Source organism: Zonotrichia albicollis, chromosome 2, assembly GCF_047830755.1.
Source record: "Zonotrichia albicollis isolate bZonAlb1 chromosome 2, bZonAlb1.hap1, whole genome shotgun sequence".
Lineage (NCBI taxonomy): Eukaryota > Metazoa > Chordata > Aves > Passeriformes > Passerellidae > Zonotrichia > Zonotrichia albicollis.
In genome coordinates, this window is record NC_133820.1 from 5964317 (window position 1) to 5989440 (window position 25124).

Consider the following 25124-nt stretch of genomic DNA (forward strand, 5'->3'; position numbering starts at 1 on the left):
CATGTCAAAATCCTCTTGAGCAATGGCAGTGTGCCACTGGCTGCGTAACATATGCATCCTGTCAAACATCTGCCTGATAATGGTCCTGATCTGCTTTTTGACAGGATGCATCATGCCACTGTACCGTGCCCAAAGGCATCTGATAGGAATCCTGTCAGGATCTGATAATAAGAAATGTGTGCTAACTGAATATTGGAGCATTTCAGCATTCTGTGGATCACTGTGGAAACAGTGATCTCTGTGTTAGTGCATTTATAAATCTCTTCCAAATGCCTCATGTACTTGGGTGAAAAATGATCACTAATGTACTCCCACTTCAATGTGTCACATTAACATAATAAACGATAAATCATTTTCTATTTTAGTCCGTTCTGCTTTAAGGACCGATATTGGATTTTCTCCTAAAAATGATCAATTGGTATTGAAAGAATTTGTTTCTATTTGTGATTTTACAGGCTTGTTTTCTCAGTGTTATTAAGCATAAGAGGGTTTTGTTCAGGGTTTTTCAGGTGTCGTTTTTTATAAACTAACAGCAGGCCTTGCTTTCACTGCATGTGAGAGCGTTTTACCTCAGACAGCTCGGTGCTGAGCACACCCTCCCTAAAGCAGGAAACTGTTTCACAATCCTCCATGCTTCCCGGGGAGGATCTGGAGGGTGGACAGCAGCCAGTCCTGCAGAGGAATGCCTGCAGGAGCCTGGCCATGTGCTTGCGGTGAAACCCTGCGGGTCAGGAGTGGGAGCAGGCTGGTGGCCAGAACGGCGAGCGGCGCAGGGCGGTGCTCGGTACTGCCGGCCGGGATGGTGTCCTGCCTTGGGAAAGGAGGGGAAACAGAGCTCTCCAATTCACAGGGATCAAACAGAGATTTGCAGATAGCAATCAGCACCTGGATTTTCTGTTTTGACAAAGAAACCTGTCAGGAGCCCTTGCATTTTGTATCTGCAAGTGCATTTTACCCGTGCAGAAACTTTGCAGTGGCTGGAAAGGTGAGAGCTTCAGCTGGAGTCCATTCACATGGATCTACAAAATGCAGCAAGGACAGGCTATCAGAGAGCTGGTTAAAAAGCATCCAGATACCTTAAAATCTGTATGCACAAAACTTGAAAAAAAAAAAGAACTAAACATGTATGCAGGAAATTGGACCTTTGTTCAAAGTATTGCAGTTTGAATGTTTTGAAGATACACTTTCTACAAACAGGGAATGCTACTGGGGTCAGACAGAGCTATTTTAACCCTGTGTATTCATCTAACTGTTCTGGCCAAAGGAGTGTATCTGTGTTTGTGTGTATGTATATGCAAAGAGAGGGAGAGAGTATAAATGTGAGAAAGAAACTTCAGATAATTCACTTTAGACCTGATGAGAAGAATACAAGAGCACACAAGTGTAAATCCCTCCCAGACTCATAAGCTGGGATAATGCTAACAAGGCATAGTCTTTTCCATGTGAGGAATGGCATCAAAAGCCTCCAAGTGCAGCACTGCAGCAGGGCAGCTCGCTGGCAGAAATGTGCAAACAGAGGTAGGCCAGGAGAATATCTGAATACAACTGAAGTCATTACGACCAGATCCGAGTTTTCCATCTATTTTCCAAGCTAAGAAGTACACTTTAAAAAAAAAAATTGTTTAAACATACAAATGTGGGGAGGGAAGAGAGACTCCGGGCTAGTTCAGCCTGCATCCAACATGCTCCTGTGGAATACGGAGGTTCCTCCTTCCTCCCAGAAGAATTTCCAGGATGGATCCTGGGGAGCTGAAGCGCGGCCCATACAGGTGGCACCTACTCCAGCAGCTCCAGCGGAGCTCCCCGGAGCGCCCCCCGCTCGCAGCCGGGAGCGAGGGCACCCCGCGGCCGGGGCCGGCGGCGGGCGGGGCCGGGCAGGTGCTGCGCGCCCGCGGGCCGGGCGGGCGGGGCGCGGAGCCGTCCCCGCCCCGCGGCGCTGCCGCCGCCGCCGCCGCGGCCGCCGGGGCGCCCCGCGCAGCCCCGCCGCGCTATAAGTGCGGGCGCGGGGCGCGGCGGCCGCCGAAGATGCGCTGGCAGCCGGGGCTGCGCGGCGCCCGACCGCGGCCGCCCCGCGCCGGGGAGCGGGAGCAGCGGCAGCAGCAGAAGAAGGAGGAAGAAGAGGAAGGAGGAGACGGCGGTGGCGCGGGGCGGCCGCGGCCATGAGCTGCTCGGACGTGGCCATGCAGCAGCCCGGCGCGGCGGCGTGCGGGGCGCCCCGCTATCTGGCCGCGCCCGCGCAGGTGAGCCGCGCTGAGGGCAGGGCTGGGAGGTGCGGGGTTTTTTTGGGGAGGCCCTCCCTCAGCGGGTGCATGGCGCATCGCTGGCTGCCCTGGGCGGAGACCTCCGCTCCGGCCAGCCCGCGATGCGCTCCGCAGCCCCCGGCCTGATTTGGAGATGCGGGGAGCTGCTGAGGGTGCCCCGGAGCAGCGGAGCCTGGTAAGAGCTTTCCTAACCAGAAAAAGGCATTTCCCCCTCCAAATTCTTGCATCTGGCGGGTGGATGTTGGCTCGCTCAGCTGCTGGGGCAGGAGGGAAAAGTTATTTCCTTACTCCTCTCTACTTCTGTCCGCCTTCCGTGCTGGGTCTCCCTTCTCGCCGCGTTTGCGGGCGCGGAGCGGCGCCTTAGCCCGGCCCGGCCCGGCTCGGCTCGGTCCGCGGGCGCGCACAGCGGCGGAACGCGCGCTGCTCCCCGCGGACGGGGCGCGCCGCACCGCCGCTCATCCCCTGAAAGATCGTCGGCGATGAGTTTCCACCAGCTGAATTTGGTGATCAGATGTTGTGTTTTTTCTTTTTTCTTTTTTTTTTTTTCTAAGTGAATCAGGAAATTCTTATCGGGCTGACAGCATTTTTAGACTATGCAGTGCGTGGGTGAAGTGGGACTAATATTGACTTGGCCCTAATGTAGTCATCTGAGAATACATTTTTTGGTTGTTGCTGCATTCCATAAGGTTTTATCATTATTATCCATGAAGATTGTTTTCTCCGTACATGGGAAGTGACCCCTAGTATCAACTTGCCTGGGAGACACGAGTATGGGCTAAAACATTAAAATTCCGATCGTCTGTTGCTGATTTTTTTTCTTTTTTCTTGGGAGACGGAGCCCGTTTGCAAAAATGATACCCCAGTGAACTTGTCCAGGTTGCTCATGTTCACTCTAAGCTCGAGCTCTGGAAAACTTGTGAGTTCTGCCTCTTGCAGAGTGCCTTTGCTATTATTTCTTCTCTCATCTTGCTCAGAGCTTGCAAATCTTCCATCTGTGCAGTGATTTTACGTAGGAAGTTTGTATTTGGGTATCTGGAGGTCCAGTTCACAGCCTGTGTGCTTTGGAGGGAAAATGAATAGATAAAAACGAATAGCCTGATTCTCTGACTGAGAGACCTAGAAGTAGAAAACGGCAATTGAAACTCTGCTGAACTTCCTGACATTTAAGTCTGGAAGTGGATGTCTGTATTTCTCTTCCAGAACTGTAGAACACTTAGTATGGGGAAATCTATTAAACGACTGTGTCACGTTCAAGTGCTGTGCTTTTTATTTTTAAGCATACGTATGAAATTTCTTCCTCCAAAAGCAGGGCCATATATAAAATGTTCTAGGGGCACCCTAATGATCACTGAAGTTTCTTAAAATTTTATTTTTAACAGGCTGAGTTCTTGGGGGTTATGCTGTTTAAGCAAGGCAAGAAACATAGATAGCTCTGATAAGCCAGTGCAGGTCCTGAGCTGGCCATATATCACATTTCCACCTAAAAGCTTTCTAAACATGGCTATGATGAATCCTGGTTGCAGTGGTTTTCCTGACACACTTGTAGCTGAAGGGTCTTCACAAGCTGCTCGGATGCCAGACTGAAAAGCCAAGCTGTTGTTGCTGAAGAAAGTGTTGCACCCTCTACTTCTAACAGCTGCTAACTTTAGAGTGGTTTGTGTATTTTCTCTGAATCCAGTGTTTTCTAAATTAAAAAAAAAAAAAAAGTAAACACAAAATGAGCTCCTCAAGCATCAAGATTTATTGTTTGGTGAACAAGTGACATTTTGCAAGTCTCTGTTCCTTCAGAATTGTCCTGTCAGAGATGCTTAATCAACTGGTAGAGAACGTAACAAAAAAAGATGAAGAATCTGTTGCCAGGTTTTTGGTTCTTACACATGTGTTCAACATGTAGAACGCTCTTGCACACTCTGTGAGGATGATGACCATATTAAAGAATGTTCCTCTTTGCTGGAATTAAAACTGTGGTTTAAAAATAACAGTGAGGGAAGATGAATTAGTGGGATACCTTAAAAATAAGTCTCTGCGTTGGAGATGATAAAACGGAGCTCACCCTTAAAATATCCGAGGACTCCACCAAGGCATTTTTCAGTGGTATTGTACTACTCTGGTGTCTTTCAGTTTGTTTTCTGAGAGAGAAGGCTCTTCCATGCTCTGCTGCTGTTGGCTTTCCTTTTCTTCTCATGGCAAGGAGGTGTATGTGTGTCACTCTAACTAAAGCCTGTGCATCTCCACTGCAGGTATTTGTAGTAAAGCCATCTCAAATGTGTAATTGGTTGTGCCTTGGACATCAGTTTTGTGTGCTTTAAAGAGCAAACAGCTGTGGGGCTCAAGTGTCTGGGCTCTGGGATCTCTTTGGAGAGCCAAACCCATCGTGTTTCTTTGGGTCAGCAGCAGTGCCTGCAGCAGGACCAAGTGGGTTCTAATGCTTGTCTCCTTTTTTATTTTTTATTTTTAATGGGAAATCTCAGACTGCTTTTAAATGGTGCACCTGGGTTGTGCAGAAGTGTTGTAGCTTTAGGGGGTGGTCCATCGTGCCTTTTTAAAGTTTCCCCACACTAATGTTATTCCCGCATTTCTATGTCTGTGTTTTTTCCGCCCTTAAAATCAGCACGGGATTGATTTTTGCCTTGCACAGAAAGGCAGAATTTCTGGAAATGTGGCTTTCACCCATCCTTAGCCAGGAAAGGACTTACTGGCAAATTGATTTAGATGGGATTTTTTTTTTCCTTTTTAAAGCTCTTAGTGGACTGAAGCCTGAATTCCTCTTGAATGTTAATGGGAGTGGAGGCTTAGCACCTTAGCTCTTTGAGATTGCTCAAGTCCAGGGTGCTTGCTGGAGGGAAGTAAGTGAAACACAGATATGCACATGCTCATATGGTGCCAGAATGAACTGATGGAAATGGGGTGTGGCCCTGATTTTACAGATAAATCGAGATTTCCGTGCTCCTTTGCCGAAAGACGGAGTGAGCGTGTGCCGGTGTTAGGATCCGAATGTGTTGCTGTGTCTGGTGGGGAGTGTGCAGGCGTCAGGGTGAAACCCTGCAGAGTGGCACCATTAAAATGCTCTTTGCTGTCCACTCTGCTGAGGGGCTGTGCAGCTGGAACCGTGAGTTTTGGCTTTTCTGTGGGCTGGGTGAGGGATGGGTGTAACGGGATTCGGAGAGGCTGTGGGAACACGTAATTGGAGCAGAATCCCACTGTGTTCCCGGCACACAGGGATGGCCTGTCCTGTCACTACAGGCTGGGCACAGCAGGCTGCAGGGCTGAGGCTCAGGTAGGGCTCAGCCAGGCTCACTAACACACCACCTTTGGAAGGGGAACTTACAGTAAATGGTAGGTTTGGAATTTCTCCATGGTATGTAGAAGCAAGCCAAACATCCAAGCCGAAACTGTCCTTGCTAAATCCAGTCTTGCATAAGGAGTTGTGATATGCTCAAGTCAAACTTTCTGCTGGCAGTGCTTAGACAGGCTTTGTCCAGATAAGGCCTTGTCTTCATTAGCAATTTAGGTCACTAACTGGGCTCTTCCTTCCAAACTGACAGAGTTGCAGACAAGGACAGGTCACATTTGATGCTATGTCAGCTGGCTGTGGCTAAACCCCAATTCACACACTGTAGCTTGTTTTTTCAGTGAAATTCTTTGCACCATGTGTCCCCAGCTTTTGAGGATGGGCTTGTTATACTGCTTATGCTGCGTGGCAGTCTGCAGTGTCTAATGGCAGGTAACAGCAGAGCATGGCTTCACATCCAAGTTTTGCAGTTCAGATTCTTTCTCAGGGCTATTCCTTTGCTGTTTGCTCTACTGACTTCTCTGGAAGCTGTATAACCTATATAACTCATCTCCTCTCACATCCACAGCGTGTCCGACCTGGCTTAGGTCCTGCCCTATGTGTGAGGTTTTGTTGGTTGGTTTTGTTTGCTTCAATCCCACGAGACATCACTGATTTTAAAAGTTTGGCTTGCTTTACTCTGTCATTCTGACTGGGACCAAATTCTACTTGATCTTCGTCTAGCTACATAAAATTAGATTTAGGGTACATCTCTGTTTACATGTACAGCAAAAGGTGTATAAATTCATTATTTTTTCATCACCTCCCTCCATCAGCAGAGCACAGCAAGACCTCCAGGCTCTCTACCTCTACAAATCCAGTGGCTCAGCTGAAAACAAGCTCTCACCTTGCTCATTTATGTGGGTAGAGGTTATTGTTTCATGTTTTTAGGGCAGTGCCACAAACACATCTTTCAGGCCCAGCATTCAATGGAATTGCTTGGAATTGTCTCCTTCCTTGAATACTTTCTGTGTTATCAGGAGGAGCCTGCTTGGCAGACAGCTCCACAAATGGAGGGCTGTCTGAGGATTTGCCTCGAGTTTGTTGCTGGAATTCCTTCTCAGAAGCTTATGTCAAGTGACAGCCTTTTTCTCAGGGTAGGGTCATATAGTGTTTCCTCAGTGTAGTTGTTCTTTATTTTTGGTTCCTGTTCTTTTTCTCATAATGGAAAATCTGTAACAGGTGGCCACAGGCACACCAGACTTTCATACTTGGGAGCATAAAGGACCATATGCTGTATGGTGGCATGTATGGAGATAATAAATTGTAGGAAAAGGCAACCAGTTTATGTGAAAAGTAAGAGCTGGCCTGAATTTTCGATTAAACTTGGCTGAAGTAAAACCTTCTCTGCTCTCAAAGTATGGTTGTTTTTATGTTGTTGTTTTGCTGGCTACTAACTGGTTTCTGCTGGAAGTGAATTTTTTTGGATTTGCAAAGAGGAATGTTCTGACATTTTTACCAGACACTCTGGGTGAGACCCGGGACCCTTGAAGTCACTTGGACTTTTGCCACAGGCTTTAATGTGGCCAACATTTCGCTGCATGAGAACAGTTTTGCTTGGTTCTGGGTAGGGTATGTCAGAAAATAACAGGAATCTTCAAGGCAAGGATTTTGTGTGAGATTTTTAACAAAATGTTTTCTTGTTTTCTAATTTTTTCTTCTTTTCTTGCTCAAAAAGACAGGATTATGATTGTTTAGAATAAACTTCCTTTTTAATAGTCCCATATCAGCAGTGATATGGTGTTGGCCTTCAGTTTCCTTCTGTTGTACGATTTGAAGTGAAAGGCTTAAATTTTCTTTGGAATTGCTTGTTTGTGAATATATGAAATAAAAATAATGTTGGTTGAAGCTGAATTCAGCCTGGGCTGTGCAGCTCAATTTATCCAGAGATCGTGCTGTTTCAGCCATGAACTGGGGTCTGTTATCTAAGGTATATAGACACTGGATTTCCCCATTTTCCACTTAAATTATATATTCTGAATTTAAATTCTGTATCCTGTGTCTTGGCCAAGAGAAGATTTTGGGTGCTTGTTTTGTTTTTCAGAGGCTGTTTAATATCAGTCTCTAGTGTAAGGAAGGGAGAGGTGTATTTCATTAATATATTAAAGTACTGAACCTTGACCAGAGATAACACTGTGTTTGGTCAGAAACACTTTGTAAAGCTCTTACATATGGAATTGGCTGCTTAAATATATGCTTGAACTGTTCAAATGAAAAAGTACAAGTTAAACTGGGCTAGCTGAGGTTAGTGACCACAAACCTACCCCGGTGTTTGTGGGTTTTTTGTTTTTGTTCCCTCACACCCTATGATTGTGGGACAAATTCGTTTCGCAGCTGATGGTCTTGCATAGTTTTCCACTCACACAACTGCAGTCAAAAATACTGCGAGAAGGTTATTCTTAAGGTCAGAACAAAAATTAGGGAATTTATATGCAAACAGAGTATTTTAGGTGAGTTTGGGGGGAAGAAAACCCCTCACATTGTCAAAGGATATATACAGTGTAAAGAATGTATTTACATTGCATACAAGGAAAACTTGTTGAATAGCTTTCTCTCACTGTAGTGTCTCACTTAAAGAGTTTTGCAATTACAGGCTCATAATTTCTTCCTGAAATGCAAATTAATTAGATCTGTGTCTGATCATGGGCTTGCTGTTTTGAAAAATCTTTTTATTTAGAACTCTCATCCTTTGGTGCAAACCACAACTTAGTACTGTACATAATCAATTCACACACAAGGCCTTGTTCTTCTCCATCAGTCCAACTATTCTTTTTTGCATTAGAATTTTTTTTTTTTTTACATTAAATAAAAGGTCAGATTTGGAGTTTTTGAAAGGAGCAAGTGCTCAGAGCATCTTGTAATGACTGTCCGTGGACTGGAGGGGAGGGAAGAGAGTTGAAATGGAAAACGAATTAGATTCTTAAGCTGTGGAAGGGGGAACATTCCTGCGCAGAGAAGCCACTCTGGAGATAAGTTTTAATTTCCTGAGCTCCAGTGCCTGTATAGGAACATTGGAAGACTTCCTTCCTGATCGCCAAGTCAAGCCAGGGGCTGTGTTAGCGGTGTGTGTCTGTCTGTAATTGCGTGCTTGTGTCTGCATCTGCATAACTGCAGCGTCAGTGCCAGCACCTGTAGGGATGGGAGTCAGCTCTGAACCTCTGCTGCCTCCGTTCGGGGTCTGGCATGTTGAGATTTCTCTAGAGGATCTCTCTCATACTTTGTCTCTACTTAGAAAAAAAAGCCTAAGAGAAACCGAAAATGAGAAGATTACCCTCCCCAGCCACTTGTCCTGCATTTTTAAGAGGATCTGGGTTGTGGTGCAGCTTCAGGAATGGCCAAGTTGCCGAGGTGGATGCGTTGCAGGTTTCCAGTGCACGTGTCTCCTGTATGTGCAGTGTTGCTGGAACTGTTTTTGTCTTACTGAGGTCTCAGGGGTCTGTGATTACTCAGGCAATACCATGAAGTTCAATTTGAGTGATATCCTAGTAAGCATTGGGGAAACAAATATTAGGAGAACTTTCCTGAGATGTTTGTTTGTTTACAGAAGGCACGAAGCACTTCCAGAAAAAGCACAGGTTACCCCAAATTCTGCTTTTTCAAAAATATGTTTACAGCCTCAGACTGTTTCGTTTTAGCAGTTCTAGTTTTACTAGAGACTGCTTTATTTTACTGTTTCTGTATTTTTGTTTATTTTATTTAGTTTTATAAGTGAATCCCAGCGGTTCTCCCAAAAGTCTAATATTGTGCTAAACTGAGCCACAGTATAACTTACTTTGTGAAGCACAGATTTATTGGAAATCCAGGCCATTGCATGGTTATCCCCAGCTGAAATAAAATTGCATGTGTCCCTCACTGCAGTTTGTGCAACAGCATCTGAATTAATGGTGTCACTGAGCTGCTTCACATTTATCAGTTAACCCATTGGAATGTCAGATACGTTGCTTAAGTTGCCGTGAGCTTTAAGTATAGTAGGTTTTAATTCCACTTGTCAATAGCTCTTTCTTACAGTTATTTTTTAAAATAACCATTCATAATTAACACTTTGCCCCAGAGCATTTATTTTGTACTGCAGTGAGAGAATTTGTGTCAGATTGTATGATTTTAGAAAGCACTGAATTTAAATGTACTGATGGTACACAAAGTCAGAAAATTACTTTCGATTATTTCTAAATTGTACAAGCACATTTATTGTAAAAATGAAACTTTATAGAGTGTGTAGTTGTTTGACTTTTTCTACACAACTATTTCAGAAAAAGGGTAAAAAAGCCATAAACTTAAAGAGATTCTGATGGCGCTAGAGTGTTGCCAAGCAAGCCATTAAAGATAAGTCAAACTGTAATTCTATAGGAATGCTATGAAATACTTCTGCATATGGACTGTAGTTGTTTTTGGGTTCCTGAAAGTGCTTGTGTGTAAAGTCAGCTGTGGAAATGGCTGGCTAGCTAAAAGCTATGATTCCTGCAGCTTGACTATTGCAGGGAGAGATTTTTTTCCCTGTGAAAACAGTTGTAAAGTGGAACATCTGAAAAATATGTTCCATGCAAAATGGATCTTCACACACATTTATTTTGACATTTAGGTTTGATTTGAGAGAGAGAGGGAGAATATTCTGAAATAGCCATTCACAGATGGCTTGTGAGGGTTTTAGTTTTTTATGTGCTTCTCTGTGTTTTTGGTTTGGGGTGGATTTTTCCGCATATGTTTGCGGACTTGTCAATCCCCCTCTTCCCCCAGATCACATGTTTAATTTTTTATGACTTGAATTTTTTTTCCCTTTTCCCAAAAGTGGGTGTTAAAAAAAAAAAAAGAAAAAAGGAAATAAACCCTTTCCACCCCAACCTCACAACAACAATAAACCACCCCATACCAACCAAAAAACCAAGCTCTCAAACCCCTGACCAGCCCCCAGTCACCACCCCAAGCTATAACTTCCTGTGATAAAAATTCTGTCGTCAGTGAGTGAAAATTTATGCATTTTGTGGATTTTGGTGATACAGTAGAAAATTTCTCAGGAAGCAGGAAACTCTCCCACCTTTACAGCCTCAGCAGTAAGTGTGGGGAACCCAGAGGGCTCAGCTAGAGGAGTGTGCCCAGAGAAACCTGGTGCTTGCCCAGCTGGATGTTGAAATGCACATGCTGCGTATCTGGCCACTCTTCCGCGGGGCTGGGCTTGACCTCTGCAGCCTTTATTGATGGAATATCCTCCCCAGGTGGGAGTCAGGAGGGAGTTGTTAGAGCCTGTCTGCTTTCTTTTGAAAGTATTGAGTGAAAGCTGGTGCTGATAAATTGTGGCTGTGAAACATGCCTGAGAAGCAGGTCCATCTGTGTGAGAGGAATAGAGACTTTTAAGTGGGTGCTGGTATTCTCTTCTTTGTGAAATGAGAGTGTGAAATATCCAGGTAGTCCAAATTTATTTACAAAATGAGTAATCTGTGTATTCAGTTATTTTTGTTAAGGAAACTATATGTTGAGCTTCTGCTGAATACCATCACTGATGCATCTCTTGTTTGTGTTGTTTCTAATCCCAGAAGAAGTTAGCTGTGTACAACAAGATGCAGGAGTCTCTGGAAGTGAGCCTTCCCAGCAAGCAAGAGGAGGATGAGAAGGACCAGCCTGCCGAGATGGAGTACCTGAACTCTCGCTGCGTGCTGTTCACTTACTTCCAGGGGGACATTGGTGCAGTGGTGGATGAACACTTCTCCCGAGCTTTGAGCCAAGCCAGTAGCTTCAATTCAGAGACTGCCCTTTCCAAGAGCAAGGCAGGGCTGAATCCTCTGTGGAGAGGTAAGAGGGGCAGGAACTCGCTCTCTGTGGCGTGGCTTATTCGGAATGCGTTGCATTGCCCATGAAATTCTGCTGCTCTGTGGAAGTGGAAGAATTTCCCTCAAATCTCCAAGAGCTGAGGAGCTTCTTGGGTTGAGTGATCTGAGGTGTTAAAGGGGAGAGAGCAGCCAAAGGCATGAAAGGAGCAGGCATCTCCAGCTCCTGCCATATCCTGTCTCTGCCAGGGGCTGGGAGGGAGAGGGCTTCACAAACGTCTGCTGCAAGGTTGGAGGCTTTATTTTTTTTAGCTCCAAGTGTGAAACTTGGCCTGTGAGGCAAGAGCAAAGCTGTTTGGGGTGCTGGCCTTGGATGTGAAGGAAACCTATGCAGCCTTCTCGAGTGGCTTTGCCAGGTGATCAGGATTTGTCCACGGCTCTTTCCAGGCAGGGAGGAGCCAGCGCAGGATGGAGTGGGCTGGGGGGCAAGCCCTGGCTGCTGTGGCTGCAGCCACGGGGTGTTTTCCTTTGCAGCTTGCTTGTGGGAGAGACACAGATGATGTTATGGCTTGCTGGGTGTAAAATGGCCATGACATTACTCTGCCACCAAGCAGGGAGCAGAAATGTGGTAGGTTCTGCGAGGCATTTACTCGCTGTCCTAACACAGTGAGTAACAACGCTGTCCTCTTGTTATGCACATAAATGCTTAAATACTTTATATGTATTGGTGTGACAAGAAGCAGAACTTGCCAGAGACAACTAGGTAGCCCTTGCAGACAAGACTTCCAAATTGGAAAAAGCATGGCAATAAGATGCTGTTTCCATTTTGTTGGATGTGCCAGTCTGGGTGTTTTTTAAAATCCCCACAGCTGCATTGTTTCTGATCACATCCTTACGTGGACTGGCAGAGGGGTGCAGCCTAAGCAAATGAGTAATGGTGAGCAATGGCCTTACAATGGGTTGATGAGAGAGGTACTGGTGGGATCTGAGCGGGAGCAGTGGTGTTCCTAATCAGTGATGTGGAGGTGAGACTGCACTGATGATAGCCACAGATATTTAAGAGAGATGGGATATTTGGAAACAACTGTGAAGAGAAAAATAGCACAGAAGAACTTGCTTTCCAGAAGGATGATGACAAATCCGAGGAAGTTTAAGCAAAGGTCAGCACAAGTGGCTGGGGAGCTGGAGGAATTTATGGCTTGAGCTGGGACCATTAACGTTAATGGGAAATTTTCCGTTGACTTGACTGAGAGCAGGATTGAACCTATACTTACTAAAAAGGAGACTGGAGCGTTTATAAATGGCCCAGACAGGCTATAAATGTTTTAGCAACAGGATCAAGGCAGTCCCCAGAGACCCCATGCCCACAGCAAGCCCTCTTCAGTGAGCCTGGGGATGTTCCGTGGGTGCGGTCGCGTGTCTTCCCTTTGGCCTCAGACATACCCTGTTGTTTTTCCCTGTCCCCCGCTGTGGTTTCACAGCCATCCCCAGAGGGCTCTGAGTGGCCTGGTGTGAGGATTCTCCAGCCATGCTGCCCCCTGACCCCGTGTGCCCCATGCCCTCAGTGGGGAATGGAGGTCGGCATGTCCTGAACATCTTCTGGGAATAGAGTAAGGAGATAGCCCTGTGCCATCCCTGCACCTGCTGGAGGGGCATGGAGATCCCTGGGGAGGCTCCCAGGAGCTGACAGCATTTGCTGCTCCAGAGGAGAGAAGCTGACAGGAGCTTTTGTCAGCCCCAAATGGGTTTCTGAAATATTCCTGCTTGAAAGCAAGGTGGAAGGAGCAACACTGCCAGCTTGGTCTTCTGCTTTATGCACAATATCAGAGATGCTCAGTTCCAGCACATGAATGTGAGCTTGTGTCCCATTACCTAAAGAAGTTAAATTACCATTAGCTTGAGGTTCTTCCATAAATAACCTTCATGGGTAGTCAGAATTGCTGTCAATTTCCTACTCAGAGATAAGCTAGAAAGTATTTCATTTTGCAATAGATGTTTTGGGAGATGCAGGTTTCAGTGGAAAGTGTGTGAGCATGAACTGGCTACCCAGCTCGCTGCATTTTCTCCTTTATCTATAAGAAAGGAGGGATTAGCAATGTTTTTGACTTTTTTTCATATTTTTTTGTTTTCTTATTTATTTTTAAGGTGTTCTGATAAAAATGCAAACTCTGATTTTATCATTAAGGTGATATTGCAGGGGGGTTTTTGCTTGTTTTGAGGAGGGATTTTGCTTATATATAAAAACAGAACCTGTTGTTCTGAAAAGAGCAATTTTTTATCATTTGCATGTTGATCAGGTTGGGCTAAAATTATTTTGAAAACTGATTTTTTATAAAATACAGTTCTATATGACAGGCTTGAGTAATGTGAATATTGAATTTTAGGTGTAGCTGCCTGAATTCTTGTGCTGGTGCTAATGATACCTTGACACTAATATTACTTTAATGGTATTTTTATCAACATGTTTTTCCTTGCTGAAAGTGTTGGGTTGTTTTTCTATCTTCCTTTCTTTCCTCTTGCCTTAAGTGAGAGCTGATGTTGTGCTACAGAAAGCTCCATGTGTTGTCTCCTTTCCAGTGTGTGCACTTCTGGTGTGTTTTCAGTGTGTGCTGTGAACATTTGGGTTGGCCACCGTGAACATTTGCATCAGCCACAGCTTTATGGTCCCTGGGATGCTGCCTTGTCCCTGCTTCCCTGTATTTGGGGTAGGAAATTGTGGTGACTGTAGTATCTTTCTTGGCAGTATTTGTTAAATGACTCCTGAAAGGCCATGGAAGCAGAGAGATTTTTGAATTTTTATTTTTCTCTTTCTCAAGAGCAGTGTGGACATGGCTGTTTCTCCATGTTCCATAGAGGCCAGGTATCCCTGGGCACTCGGGGCGGGTGAAATTTTCCTGCATGTTTCTGTGACATATAAACTGAGCCTGTATGTGACATGGGCTGAGGCTTTGTGTCCAGTGGCAGGACTGACCTTTCCCGGTGAGAATGGCCACACTCAGTGGTGCCAGGGGGTGCTGGCCCCTGGCAGTGTCAGGCAGCAGTGATGGCTTTGTGAAACCTGCACGGGTCTGAAAAATGGAGGTGACCAAACCTGTTTGCTGTGGCCTGGACCTCCTGCATGACTGGTGAAGCTGAGCTGTTATGCAATCTGGGATGAATTCACGTTGGCAGATTCTGTGGCTTAAAGTGCTCTCTCCTGTTACTAAAGCTGTCCTGCAGATACTTTGTGGTTTTCTGTGCTTTTTTGAAGTGCAGGGCTTTGGATTTAGGGCTTTTCCATGCAGATAACAGCCAGATAGTTTTCAAAAACTCGATTACAGAGGTTAATTTTCCAGAATACTGGCAGAGCATTGTCAGGCTATGCTCTTCTGTTAAGTAGTGTGGAAAACAACAGACTGGACATGAAGTTTGCTTTTTTTTTTTTTGTATCAGCCCTGCTGCCAACAGCACAATCCATACATACTCTCCATCTCAGTGTAATCCCTTTTTACAAGGAATGGTTTACAAACAAGGAACAATACCAATTTTGGAGGAGTGCTGAGGCTTCTGTAATATGCTTGAAGCTCTCTGTAGTCTTCAAGCATGAATTGCAATAAAAATACATTGCTAAAAGCAGCCCAGCCTTTTGAAGAAACCCATGGAGTGCAGCTTGCCAGATAAGTTTGCAGCCTCTGAAGCATTTTGGCATGAAGCATCCACAACGTTTGTCCGTGGTATGTTTGCAAAGTTTGTTTCCAATATCGGAAGTTAATCAGACTCAAAAAACTGTCTAAATCAAAGCCAACTGATGTGTGGAAAAATTTCTATGATTTTAATGGATTTTCAAACAGAGACACGAGTGTCCTAGTGATGCAGTCGGAAAACACTTTCAAGTTTTTTGCTTGCAAAATATTTTTGTATAAGCAAAGTTCAGAGGCAGGAGTGTTTGAAGAATCTGTTCATTCTCAATCATGTCTTCACCCAAGTCTCATTCCAGCTGCTTATTAAACAAAGCAAAACAAAAGGTGATTTAAAAAAAAATAGTACTTTTGTAAAAGTTATGAGGAACAGAGGATTCCTCGCCTCATCAAATACTAAACTGCCCTGGCTTTATTTCTCCATAGGCTGTTTTTATGACTCTTCTTTCATCAGAGGTGAAGTTCTGTATTTTTATGTTTCCATCTTTGACCAAAAAAAAAAGTCCTATTAGAGCTGAGAAATATTGCATGAAGCAGTACTTTCTAGCATGAGCTGGCAAGAGGATTGTGAGACTGGAGAAGCCAAGACTTTGCTGCACATCAAAAACACTAACTGCTCCTTCAAAAGAGGAATTTTTAGAATGTGATTTCATAATGTAGAGGTATTGGAATCCATTTAAATATAGTCTGAGCCCTAGCTGTAAGAAGCAGCAAGTCTTTTAGTTCTGACAAAAACCTTTTTGAGCTTCATAGATGGTTCTGCTTGTAGCATCCTATTGAGTGGAGGGCATCATGATATATTCTATGAAGGAATAACATAAGCTGTGTTAGATATGACCTTTATTCCATCAAAGCATGCAATTAGTTTGAGAAAATCAGGTATTCTTTTAGCCAAGTGTTTCCTGTTCTGCAGTGTGAGCTGGTTCTCTTTCCTCTGCAGCATTTGCAGCCACAGCAGCTGCCTTTCCAAATGAGGTGCTCTAGTCTGGGCAGGAGTTAGCATCTGCTCACAATTTCTGTACCAAGATCCTGAGAGGGCTCTGACTCTACAACCTGAAGAAGAAAAATCTTCTTGAGGGGAGAATCTTATGTATGTGAAAACCTGATGGGAGGGAATGAAGATGGGGGGAGCCAGGCTCCCTTCAGCAATGCTTGCTGACAGAACAGGAGGCAATAGGCCGAGATTAGAAAACAGGAAATTCCATCTGAATACAAGAAAACTTTTTGTTTTGTTGGATTTTTTTAGGCTGGTTGTTGCTTTTGGGGATTTTTTTTTGAAAGGCTGCAAAAAAAAATCTGACTTGACATGGTCCTGGACAACTGCTCCACTTGAACAGGGGAATTGGACTAGACAATCTTTGTCACTATAGGACATGAAACAACACGAGCACAAACACAGCTGCTCTCAAGGTGAAAAAAGGGAAGTTTATTTTCTGACTCCAACATTTATAGATTTCCAAAAGTGACAGTGGATTGGAGGGTGACAGTGCCACCTCTCCAATGACGCTGGACAAACCAACAGTCCATCGAATTTCTCCTTCTCCATAAAAGAATGCAAAACAACAAGGTATTTACATGAAGCATGTGAGAAAGTTCATTACAAGAATGTAAGCATCAGAAAGCTTAGAAAATCTGAAAAAATCGGAGCGACAAACCTGCCTACCTCAAATGTCCAGTGATTCTGTATTTACTTAGAAAACCTTAAAAAATCAGAGCGACAAATCTTCCTATCTCAAATGTCCAGTGATTCTGTATTTACTTAGGAAATCTTAGAAAATTGGAGCAATGAACCTTCCTACCTCAAATGTCCAGTGATTCTGTGTTTACTTAGAAAATCTTAAAAAATCAGAGCGACAAACCTTCCTACCTCAAGTGTCCAGTGATTCTGTATTTAGTGAGGAAGCTTGAGTTCAGCCAAACTTCAGAGAGCGGCAAATCGTTGTGGGGTTCTTATTCTGGGATGTGTTGATCATTTTGGGGTTTTTATTCTGGGATGTGTCGTTCAGCTTCCTTTCTTTCCTCCCCACCAGAGAGCTCCACGATTTCAAGCCAAAGGAGCGGATTCCCCACCTCCTTCTGGACCAGCTCTTACCAGCCTCCTCCTCCCCCCTGCTTGAGCGGCGTGCACGCCGATTTCCCCGTGACTGCACCAGGCACCTTCCCAGCAGCAGCAGCAGCAGACCCCGGCAGCTGGCCGGGACACGGCCTGCACCAGACTGCCCCAGCCCCTGCCCCGGCCGCCGCTGAGGCCTGGCCCTACCCCTTGGCGTCTCAGGTGAGCCCCTCGTACGCACACATGCACGACGTGTACGTGCACCGCCACCACCCTCACCATGCCCACGTGCACCACCACCACCATCACCATCCTCACCACCATCCCCAGCACCGGGAGCCGCGCTACGGCTCGCTGCTGGTGCCCTCGGTGCGCGCCGCCGCCGCCAGGATCCCCGCGGCCCAGCCCGACGGCGCCAAGGCCGAGCCTGCCGCTGCCGCCGCCGGCGCTACCTCAGCCTGGGCCGGAGCCTTCCACGGAACCGTGGACATCGTGCCCAGCTTTGGGTTTGATACAGGTAAGATGGCTTGGGTTTTGTAATTTTTTAAAATTTTTTTCTAATTTTTGTTGTTGTTGTTGTCATCGTCTGTGACTTGTTTGAGCAGACATAAATTCCCCACAGTTGAAGCAGGGCTGGCTCTCAACAAGGAGACATCTTCATTGATTAAAGAGCCTCTGATCATGTTTTTATAGACATGCTCTAGCTGAGGGATATCCCAGTTTTTCCAGTCTGTAGGAACAGGTACAAGTGCATGTGAAATGGAGGAGAAAGCACTAAACAAAAACGTGTCCAAATGGTTCCCACACATGTGGGAATCCCTCCTGTAATTGCTGTCAGGGCAGCTCTCCCTGCCTTCTGCTGAGAGACCTTGGTCCCATTCAAGCTAGATGAGTTGTGGAACAATCCACAATTTTTTTTTTGTTCCTTTCTATTTAAATATTGTTGGAAAATGTTAGTTATGCATCCATGAGGAAGTTCTCAGTTTGTTCAGTTAGTTCATATGTGCATCCACTAGTATTTAGCTCCACTGAACTAGCAACTTGAAGTGCATGAGGACTGCATCTTGAGGTGGAACATCTCGGTGTTTCCTTCCAGTTGTCACATGGAGAACAGAGGTGCTGATTGAGCTGAGCTTTCCATCAATCTAAACATCTTTCTATACGGTGTAGGCAGAGGTGTGTGAATTAAATCCTTTTTACTGCAGAATCTGTAGTCTGAAGTGCAGAGCATGAACTCCATCTGTGTCTGTGAGCTTTGAGTGGCAGTCTCTCGCCTCAGCATCTGAAGCAGTCTGGCAGCCCTCAGGGTTTGAAGTTTCTGGCCATCAGGTGGCTGACAGTTCCCAGTGCATCCATCCTGGAGCTCATGGCCCCCACTGAGGGCTCCTTTTTCCATTTGATATTTATCTCACCAGCAGCAATCCTTGCAGATCAATATTTCTTAAAGACAGTATGTTATCTGATTAAAGAAACACTAGGTTTGTATCTTAGTTCCCTTTTCCTTAAAGTATCTGTTTGTCTCCATTTTTGATAGCTCTCTCTGACTAGTTCAGTGTGTGATAAGCACTTCTTTGCCTGACTGATTAGTGGGCAGGGAGCAAATAATGGATGTGGAAAAGGGGCTGTTTCTTAAAAATTAAATACTATGAATCTAATTCAAATCTATCTCTTCCCTTTAAAGCAACTTGTAACCAGTAATCTCATCTAAATACTACCACTTGCTGTCTTGATGTCAATAAAACTAAGAAAAAACTTATCAGTATTCTTAACAATTTATATATAAATAACATTTCTAGCTAAACACGCAAAACAACAACAATTATATTTTATGCTTTTGGGTACAGAATGCTAAACTAACCAGCCTGGGATCTTGAGCTTTTCCTTTGTGACAAATCCCATAAGGGGAGTGGGCTGTTTTCTCTGAAGCATGAGCAGAGTGTCACTGTCACTGGTGTAAGGGACAAGCCCTCCTGGACCGAGCCCCACCTGCAGGGCCCTGGTATTTGGCTTCACCTTTTGTGGTGGAACAGAGAACTGTGTGAGGAATTGTGAGTCCGGAGAAGCCTCTGCCTGGCTTAGGTACAAGTCCAGCCTAGACTATGAGTTGTTTTTCTCTTTAAGAGCAAGTACCTCTAAAAGGACTGGGCCCTAGCACTGCCTTAGAGAGCAGACACAGCTTTGGCTTGGTGCTGCCTGCTCCTTGTAAAAATCCCTGTGGAGGGGTACAGTTGGGTGCTGATTTTGTCAGGATGCTGATTTGGCAGTGCCTTGCATGTCACTTCTTTCCTCAGTGTGGGAGACAGTGGGAAGGATCTGAGCTGTTCACTTGTGACCCATGCTTGGTTGTGTGCGTTTTAGTCTGAGTTCCTGTGGGGAAAAAGGAAGAGGGGAGATGTGTGACTGGTTTGAAGAAACAGAGAATCTCAGCAGACCATTGTCTCACTAGTTTAGGACTGTTCAAAAGGGCTACAACACTGAAACACAGCAGCAAAACCCTGTTAGGCAGCCCCAGTTTTGGAAACAAGGGTGCAAGCATTGGTACACAGCAGGTAGTGGAAACCTGTGACATTGCAATTATTTGCTCTCTTGCCCTGCACCCTCATCTTTCCCATGCTTTTCACCCTTTGCTGGGAAGGGCAGGAAGGCTGAGCTCCCCTTTCAGCCCTGCCTTTAGCTTGTGCAGTTGAGACAAGTGCTTTGGTTACAGGCACTCGAGGCATGGAGAGAAGAGGGAGCTTAATTGCCTCAGGGTTTTGTGTGCACATCCAGCAGAGTCATCCCAGGGAGAGTGTGGGGAGAGGAGGGGTTGCTCGAGTGCCATGTGGAGTCACATCCAGCACTTGTTTCATGTGCACTTCAGGGAAAGCAGATTATACTGGATAAATCTCCACATCACACAGCATTTCATTACATTCAACTCCAATGTCAAAGAGCAATCTCAAGAGAGAGGCTACAAACTCAAGAGCCTAGAAGAGTGAATTGGCTTTTAGTGACATAGAGTGCTTTCTCCAGAGGAGGGTAAGGACATAGTGGCAAGAATATATCAGTTCTGAAAGTGTTTGCTCATACATCCCTGGAGAAAATAACCTGTGGAGCTGTCAATATGTCAGATTCCATGAGCTTCAGGTGATTTATGTTAAAAAAGTTCATTTGGTCTATACCTGGACATTGCCTTTTGGAGTCCTTCACTCACAAACTGATTCTCCCTCTTCTTACCATGGGCCACATTTCTTGTGCTACTGTCACATGGATTGTAGGAACATCTGCAGAATTCCTCATGCTGAATTATGTGGAATGATGGTGTTGGGATCAGGGCAGGCTGGCTGTAATCTTACCCTCTTCCAGCTACATTGTTGCATCTCTGCCCTGCCAAGCCAAATAATCCCTCTCAAGAATGGATGATGCCAAATCACTCCAGAGGTTAAGAGGAGTTTCCCACTGCATGCCCGGTGTAGTTTGGGAATTTATGGCTCAGAACACATTGTGTGGGACATCAGCACAGAGCTGACAAACTATTGATCTGTCTGGCACATCTGTTTGAACTTACATGGTCCCGTTTTAGGGGATGAAGGAGGATTTAGCTACCTGATTGCCGTTAAATGTGGCTTAATCCTCACGTTGTAGGCTGCAAATTAACCCTTTGGGAAGCTTCTGTGTCAGTCCAAGTGCAATTAAAGAAAGTGCTGGTCTGCATCAAGAGCTGTTAAAACCTGCTAGGTTTGTGTCTGCTGGTGTGTAGTGTCTTTCCAAAGTGCACAAGCTGCAGTGCTCAATAAAAGAGTACATTTCATGTCAAGCATTGATATAAACATGTTGGAATAAGCAGAGATTGTTTGGATTTATACCTCAGTTCCTTGTCCTGCTGGTGTGAAGCAAAGCAAGGCTGGGCTGTCCCCAGCTCTGCCTGTGGCTCAGGGCTGCAGCTGTAATGCAGTGTCACCACTAAAGCTTTCTGCTTGTGCCAAAGCCACATCCAGCACTTCAGACCAGGGGCTGGGGAGGGGAATTGTTGTCTCTCAGTGCTGCTGGTGGTTGTGGCCATCACTGCTTCCCTCAGGAGCAGGTGGGAGGTGTCCTGCACCCCAGGTGAGCAGTGGGGTTTGGCCGTGCTGCAGGCAGCCCACGGGAGGACAGCACAGCATCTTGTCTTACCAAGGATATCCTGTCCTGCTGTGGGACACGTGCTGGAGCAGGCTCCCTGCAGCCCCAGCACACTAAAAGCAGAGCAAGACTTTGGCATGAGTGATGGCTGTAACTCTGTTAAAACTGAGGTGTGTGTTCTTCATACTAGAAAGTTATGCACACTGCAGTGAATAACTTCAAATTTAGGTGAATTAATCAGCATCCTTTAGTCCTGGTTTACTGTGGAAAATCCCCCTTTGGAAATGCCTGTCAGTGGCACATGTCGAATTTGGAGTTTGAGGGGCCAATCCAATCCCTTCTGCACATTTGTCTCTGTCCACACACATCCCACAAGTTTGTCACAACTCATTAAATTTGCCTAGATGTTCCCACAGAACCTGCATAATGTTTGTGAGCAATTAGCTCTAAAGTAGGTGGCCCAGGGAAAGGGATTTTGCTGGAGTGGCAGTGCTGGGTCATGCAGTGCAAGTGAGGATTTCCTTGCTGAAGGGAGAGCACTGCAGGTGGGAGCTCTGGGAGAGCCGCCAGCCTTGGATTCTGTGTTAGGACTGCAGATTGGCCTTGCCTTGAAGGAGATGGGAATATAATGAGGAGAAGGCATGGAAAGTGTTCCACATTCAGTTCTGTAAATAGGACAACTTTGGTTTTTTGGATTGTTTTCTATTTAGAGACCTTAAATCTCCTTGTTACAGTTATTATGCCTTGCAAAGACACCTGCCTAGGAAGGTGCCTGTTCAGCTTGTTATTCTCTTTCTACCACTTGCTGCTGTCAGGTGGCAGATCTCTTAAACACGTGTGTGTGTGTCATTTTTTTCAGCTGCTGGGAGCCATATAACCTGTTCCTCTTCTTAGAGGCTTCCATGGCCTCTGGTGTCCTTTAGTGACCCACTGGTGAACTTAAATGGCTTCTTTATGCTCTGAAAGTTTTCTGCTGTCTAACTTTTTTGTTTGTTTTTCCTTTTTTTTTGGTGGGGGTCATCTTTGTTTAAAAAAATTGTAAGTAGCAAGGGAAAAATAGTCCCAAATTGTCATCACTATCTTTGAGGGAGCTTTGAAGGGAGCAGCAGTTCGTTATGGCTGTGTATGATGCTGCCAGGGAAACAAATAGCTCTTAAGCAACAAGGAGGCATCTTCATTGAATAAAGAGCCTCTGAACATGTTTTTATAGGCATGCTCTAGCTGAAGGATATCCCAGTTTTTCCAGTCTGAAGAAACAGGTACGAGTGCACACAAAATGGAGCAGAAAGCACTAAACAAGGTTTGGGCACCACAACTGTGGGCTCTGCTTTCCCTTTTTCTTCCCTGCTGGACACACAAGTGTTTGTACCCTGCTTGGGAATCCTCACAAGGATAGAGCCATATGCTCTCATCTTTTATGTGAGGGCTAATTGCTGTGCAGCTCAGCTCTGAAAGGTTGATCATCATTAAATATTTAATTGCTTATAATCTTAAAGCAAGGAGGTAATTGTCAGATCTGAACCCTCCATGCCTGCCTATAAGTTTTCTGAAAACTTATGGGTCTTCCTTCCTATTCAGTGTGTGATTGGATTTTGGAAATGAGATCCATGCCTAGCACGTGGTTAAACATCACATGAACATGGAGCTCTGGTGCTTACAACATCTATGTAGTGCTTACATCACCACTGTTTACATTAGTGGTGAAATTAACCCAAAATTCTTAGCAAGTCAGGTGCCTGGGTACATTGCAAAGCAGAAATGATGACTTGTAGTGGGAAATGTACTTTCATTTCATGGAATGTGATTTACTCCCCTCAAAACATCAAAGGACCGGTTTTAAGTCATTGAGATTTGAGTGCCTTTCTACCTCTGAAAATATGTGCCTGCATCTCTGTCCTTTACTTTCCCTATAAATGAGCAAGAATGCATCTTCTTTGAGACATTTAATCTGCACCTGCCCTTCTATTGTCTGCATTTGAGGTTTATGCCCTCTTAGGTGTGAACAGAGAGATTGGATCCCTCTGGAGCAGAGAAATCCCAGATTATAGTGCAGGTTCCAAGTCTATAATGCTAGAGCCACAGTATAGCACCCCATTTATTAGATAGTCCTCACTTTTTTACAAAGGAAAATGTTAGAGGAACTCATAACAAATGCAAGCTGAAAACCATTAATTTTTCCCATGTGGAAGCACTAGCCATTCTTGGCTGGAAATCTTGCACTCTGTAGGTGAAATTATTTGGGATTTTTTGCCTGCTGCAGGAACATTTTCCCTCTCTCCTCTTCGAGGTGAAATACCACAGAAACTGAAATCCTGAAGTGTCCCAGCCATTTTCTAGAGGAGATGGTGTCTGTGGCTGGACCCTGCTGGAAATACTGCTCTGCTGCCTACTGGATAATTGATGCAGACCTTTATGGGGGGTTTGTTCACTCCATGCTATGTTCCACATGAGCTCAAGCCAAGGAAGCGCATGCAGGAATTTTATCACCATTTCTGAAATGCTTGAGCCAGAATCAAACTTCAATATGGTTTAATTTTACCCCTCATAAACCAAAAGGCTTGGAGCAGTAACCCTGTTGCTAACAAGTCCTTTAAACTGTTAAATTGTCATTTGGTGGGGTTTGTTTTTTTGTTTTGTTTTTTTTTTTTTTTTATTTATTCAAAACTTGTTTTTCTTCAGTTGCTTGGGGAAGGGGAAGAAGAAACCATCTGATTTATTAATCCAATATTTATTGATATTAATTATTTTCTTTTTATTTTATGAAATGTAGGTCTACAGCATCAGGACAAGAGCAAGGAAACTGCTTGGTTCTGAGGTGCAGAGAAATTCAGACCAGCTAGAGCTGGAGTCAGCAGAGCTGGGTGGGTGATACAGCAGTGCTTGACTCCTTCTGCGTGGAGCAAAGGACACACATGAAGATGAAGAGCCAACTGTTCTGGTTTTGCTATTGAGCCTTTTATTTGTAAGGCCATTTATGGGTCCCACAGAGTTGGAAAAAAACCAGAAACCTAACTTTTCTTTCTTTCCTCATCTGAGCCTGCTGCAGCTGGGCAACCTAACTCCTTTCTGCTCCTTTAACAGTGTTTCGTTTTGTTCAGCTTGATATTTTTATGAACAGTCTCAATAGTCAGGAAAAAAGACTCTCCCTTGACTACAGTGCGCCTTCTTTCAGGAATACAGTATTTTGTAGCTCTTTGTGCATCTATTTTTGTAGAAATACAGAAAGTTTGGGTAAGGATCGATGGGCTATTTTAGGATGACATATTTTTTTAAAAAAAATTGTAAAATTGTTAAGTTCTGTTTAAAGAACTTGCTCTCAGAGAAGCACTGGCAAAAATGTATAAAATGCTATTTTTAGATGTCTGTGATGTGTTTGTGCATTTTGGGTTTTTTTTTGTTTGTTACCTCAAATGTCTATCTTTTCTTTTTAAAGAGCTAAACTCCTTTGTTTCCACATTACTAGATTCTGATGTTTTTATCCTTTTGTTCTAGCTTAAGCAAGTATAATTCACACCTGAAATTTCAGCCAAATATTTTTTTCCTGGTGTTAGATTGTAGTAAAAGTGGTTTTGTTTTTCTTGCTTCTAAAGGTGGCTTTGTGCTGTGCTGACTGTCAGAATCTTGCAAACACCTTTAGCATAGAGCAAAGCTTGAGGTTACAGCAACTGCATTTCCCACCCATCCATTCTTTCAAAATGGACCAAATAACTCTTACATCAGACACGAATATGGGTCTCATCTATGATCCACTGAAGCTGTTGAACACAGTTTTCTGTGGGTTATGGGGCTCATAAATATCAGTAAAATCTTACAGGCAGGACTTTCAGCTAAGCCATTTCAAGGTGGTCACTTACAACATCAATATTCAGGGAAAATGAACAAAAAAAAAATAAATCCAGGTTTATAAAAATGTGTGGCTTGTGGAAACAAAAGGTTGTCACA

At 44.6% G+C, this 25124-nt stretch overlaps 1 protein-coding gene across 3 annotated transcripts; it reads left to right on the top strand.

Moving 5' to 3' along the window:
* The first annotated feature begins 1920 nt into the window (after window positions 1-1920).
* On the top strand, window positions 1921-25124 carry VGLL3 (vestigial like family member 3). 3 transcript variants are annotated; one of them, XM_074532548.1, is made up of 4 exons: window positions 1921-2240; window positions 11124-11376; window positions 17059-17598; window positions 23953-25124. In XM_074532548.1, the coding sequence occupies exons 1-4, from the start codon at window positions 2160-2162 to the stop codon at window positions 23994-23996; spliced, it is 918 nt and encodes a 305-aa protein (XP_074388649.1). In that variant the 5' UTR covers window positions 1921-2159; the 3' UTR covers window positions 23997-25124. The 3 variants fall into 3 exon arrangements, with proteins under 3 accessions (XP_074388649.1, XP_074388640.1, XP_074388653.1); XM_074532539.1 differs by having other exon boundaries at window positions 1922-2240; window positions 11121-11376; XM_074532552.1 differs by lacking the exon at window positions 1921-2240 and adding an exon at window positions 2322-2436 and having other exon boundaries at window positions 11121-11376.

Bases quoted from the DNA above. Each gene is read 5' to 3' on its own strand.
- VGLL3 (XM_074532539.1), top strand. From the start codon at position 2,160: ATGAGCTGCTCGGACGTGGCCATGCAGCAGCCCGGCGCGGCGGCGTGC. The intron at 2,241-11,120 runs GTGAGCCGCGCT...TTCTAATCCCAG, and splicing joins ATCTGGCCGCGCCCGCGCAG to AAGAAGTTAGCTGTGTACAA. The intron at 11,377-17,058 runs GTAAGAGGGGCA...CCTCCCCACCAG, and splicing joins GCTGAATCCTCTGTGGAGAG to AGAGCTCCACGATTTCAAGC.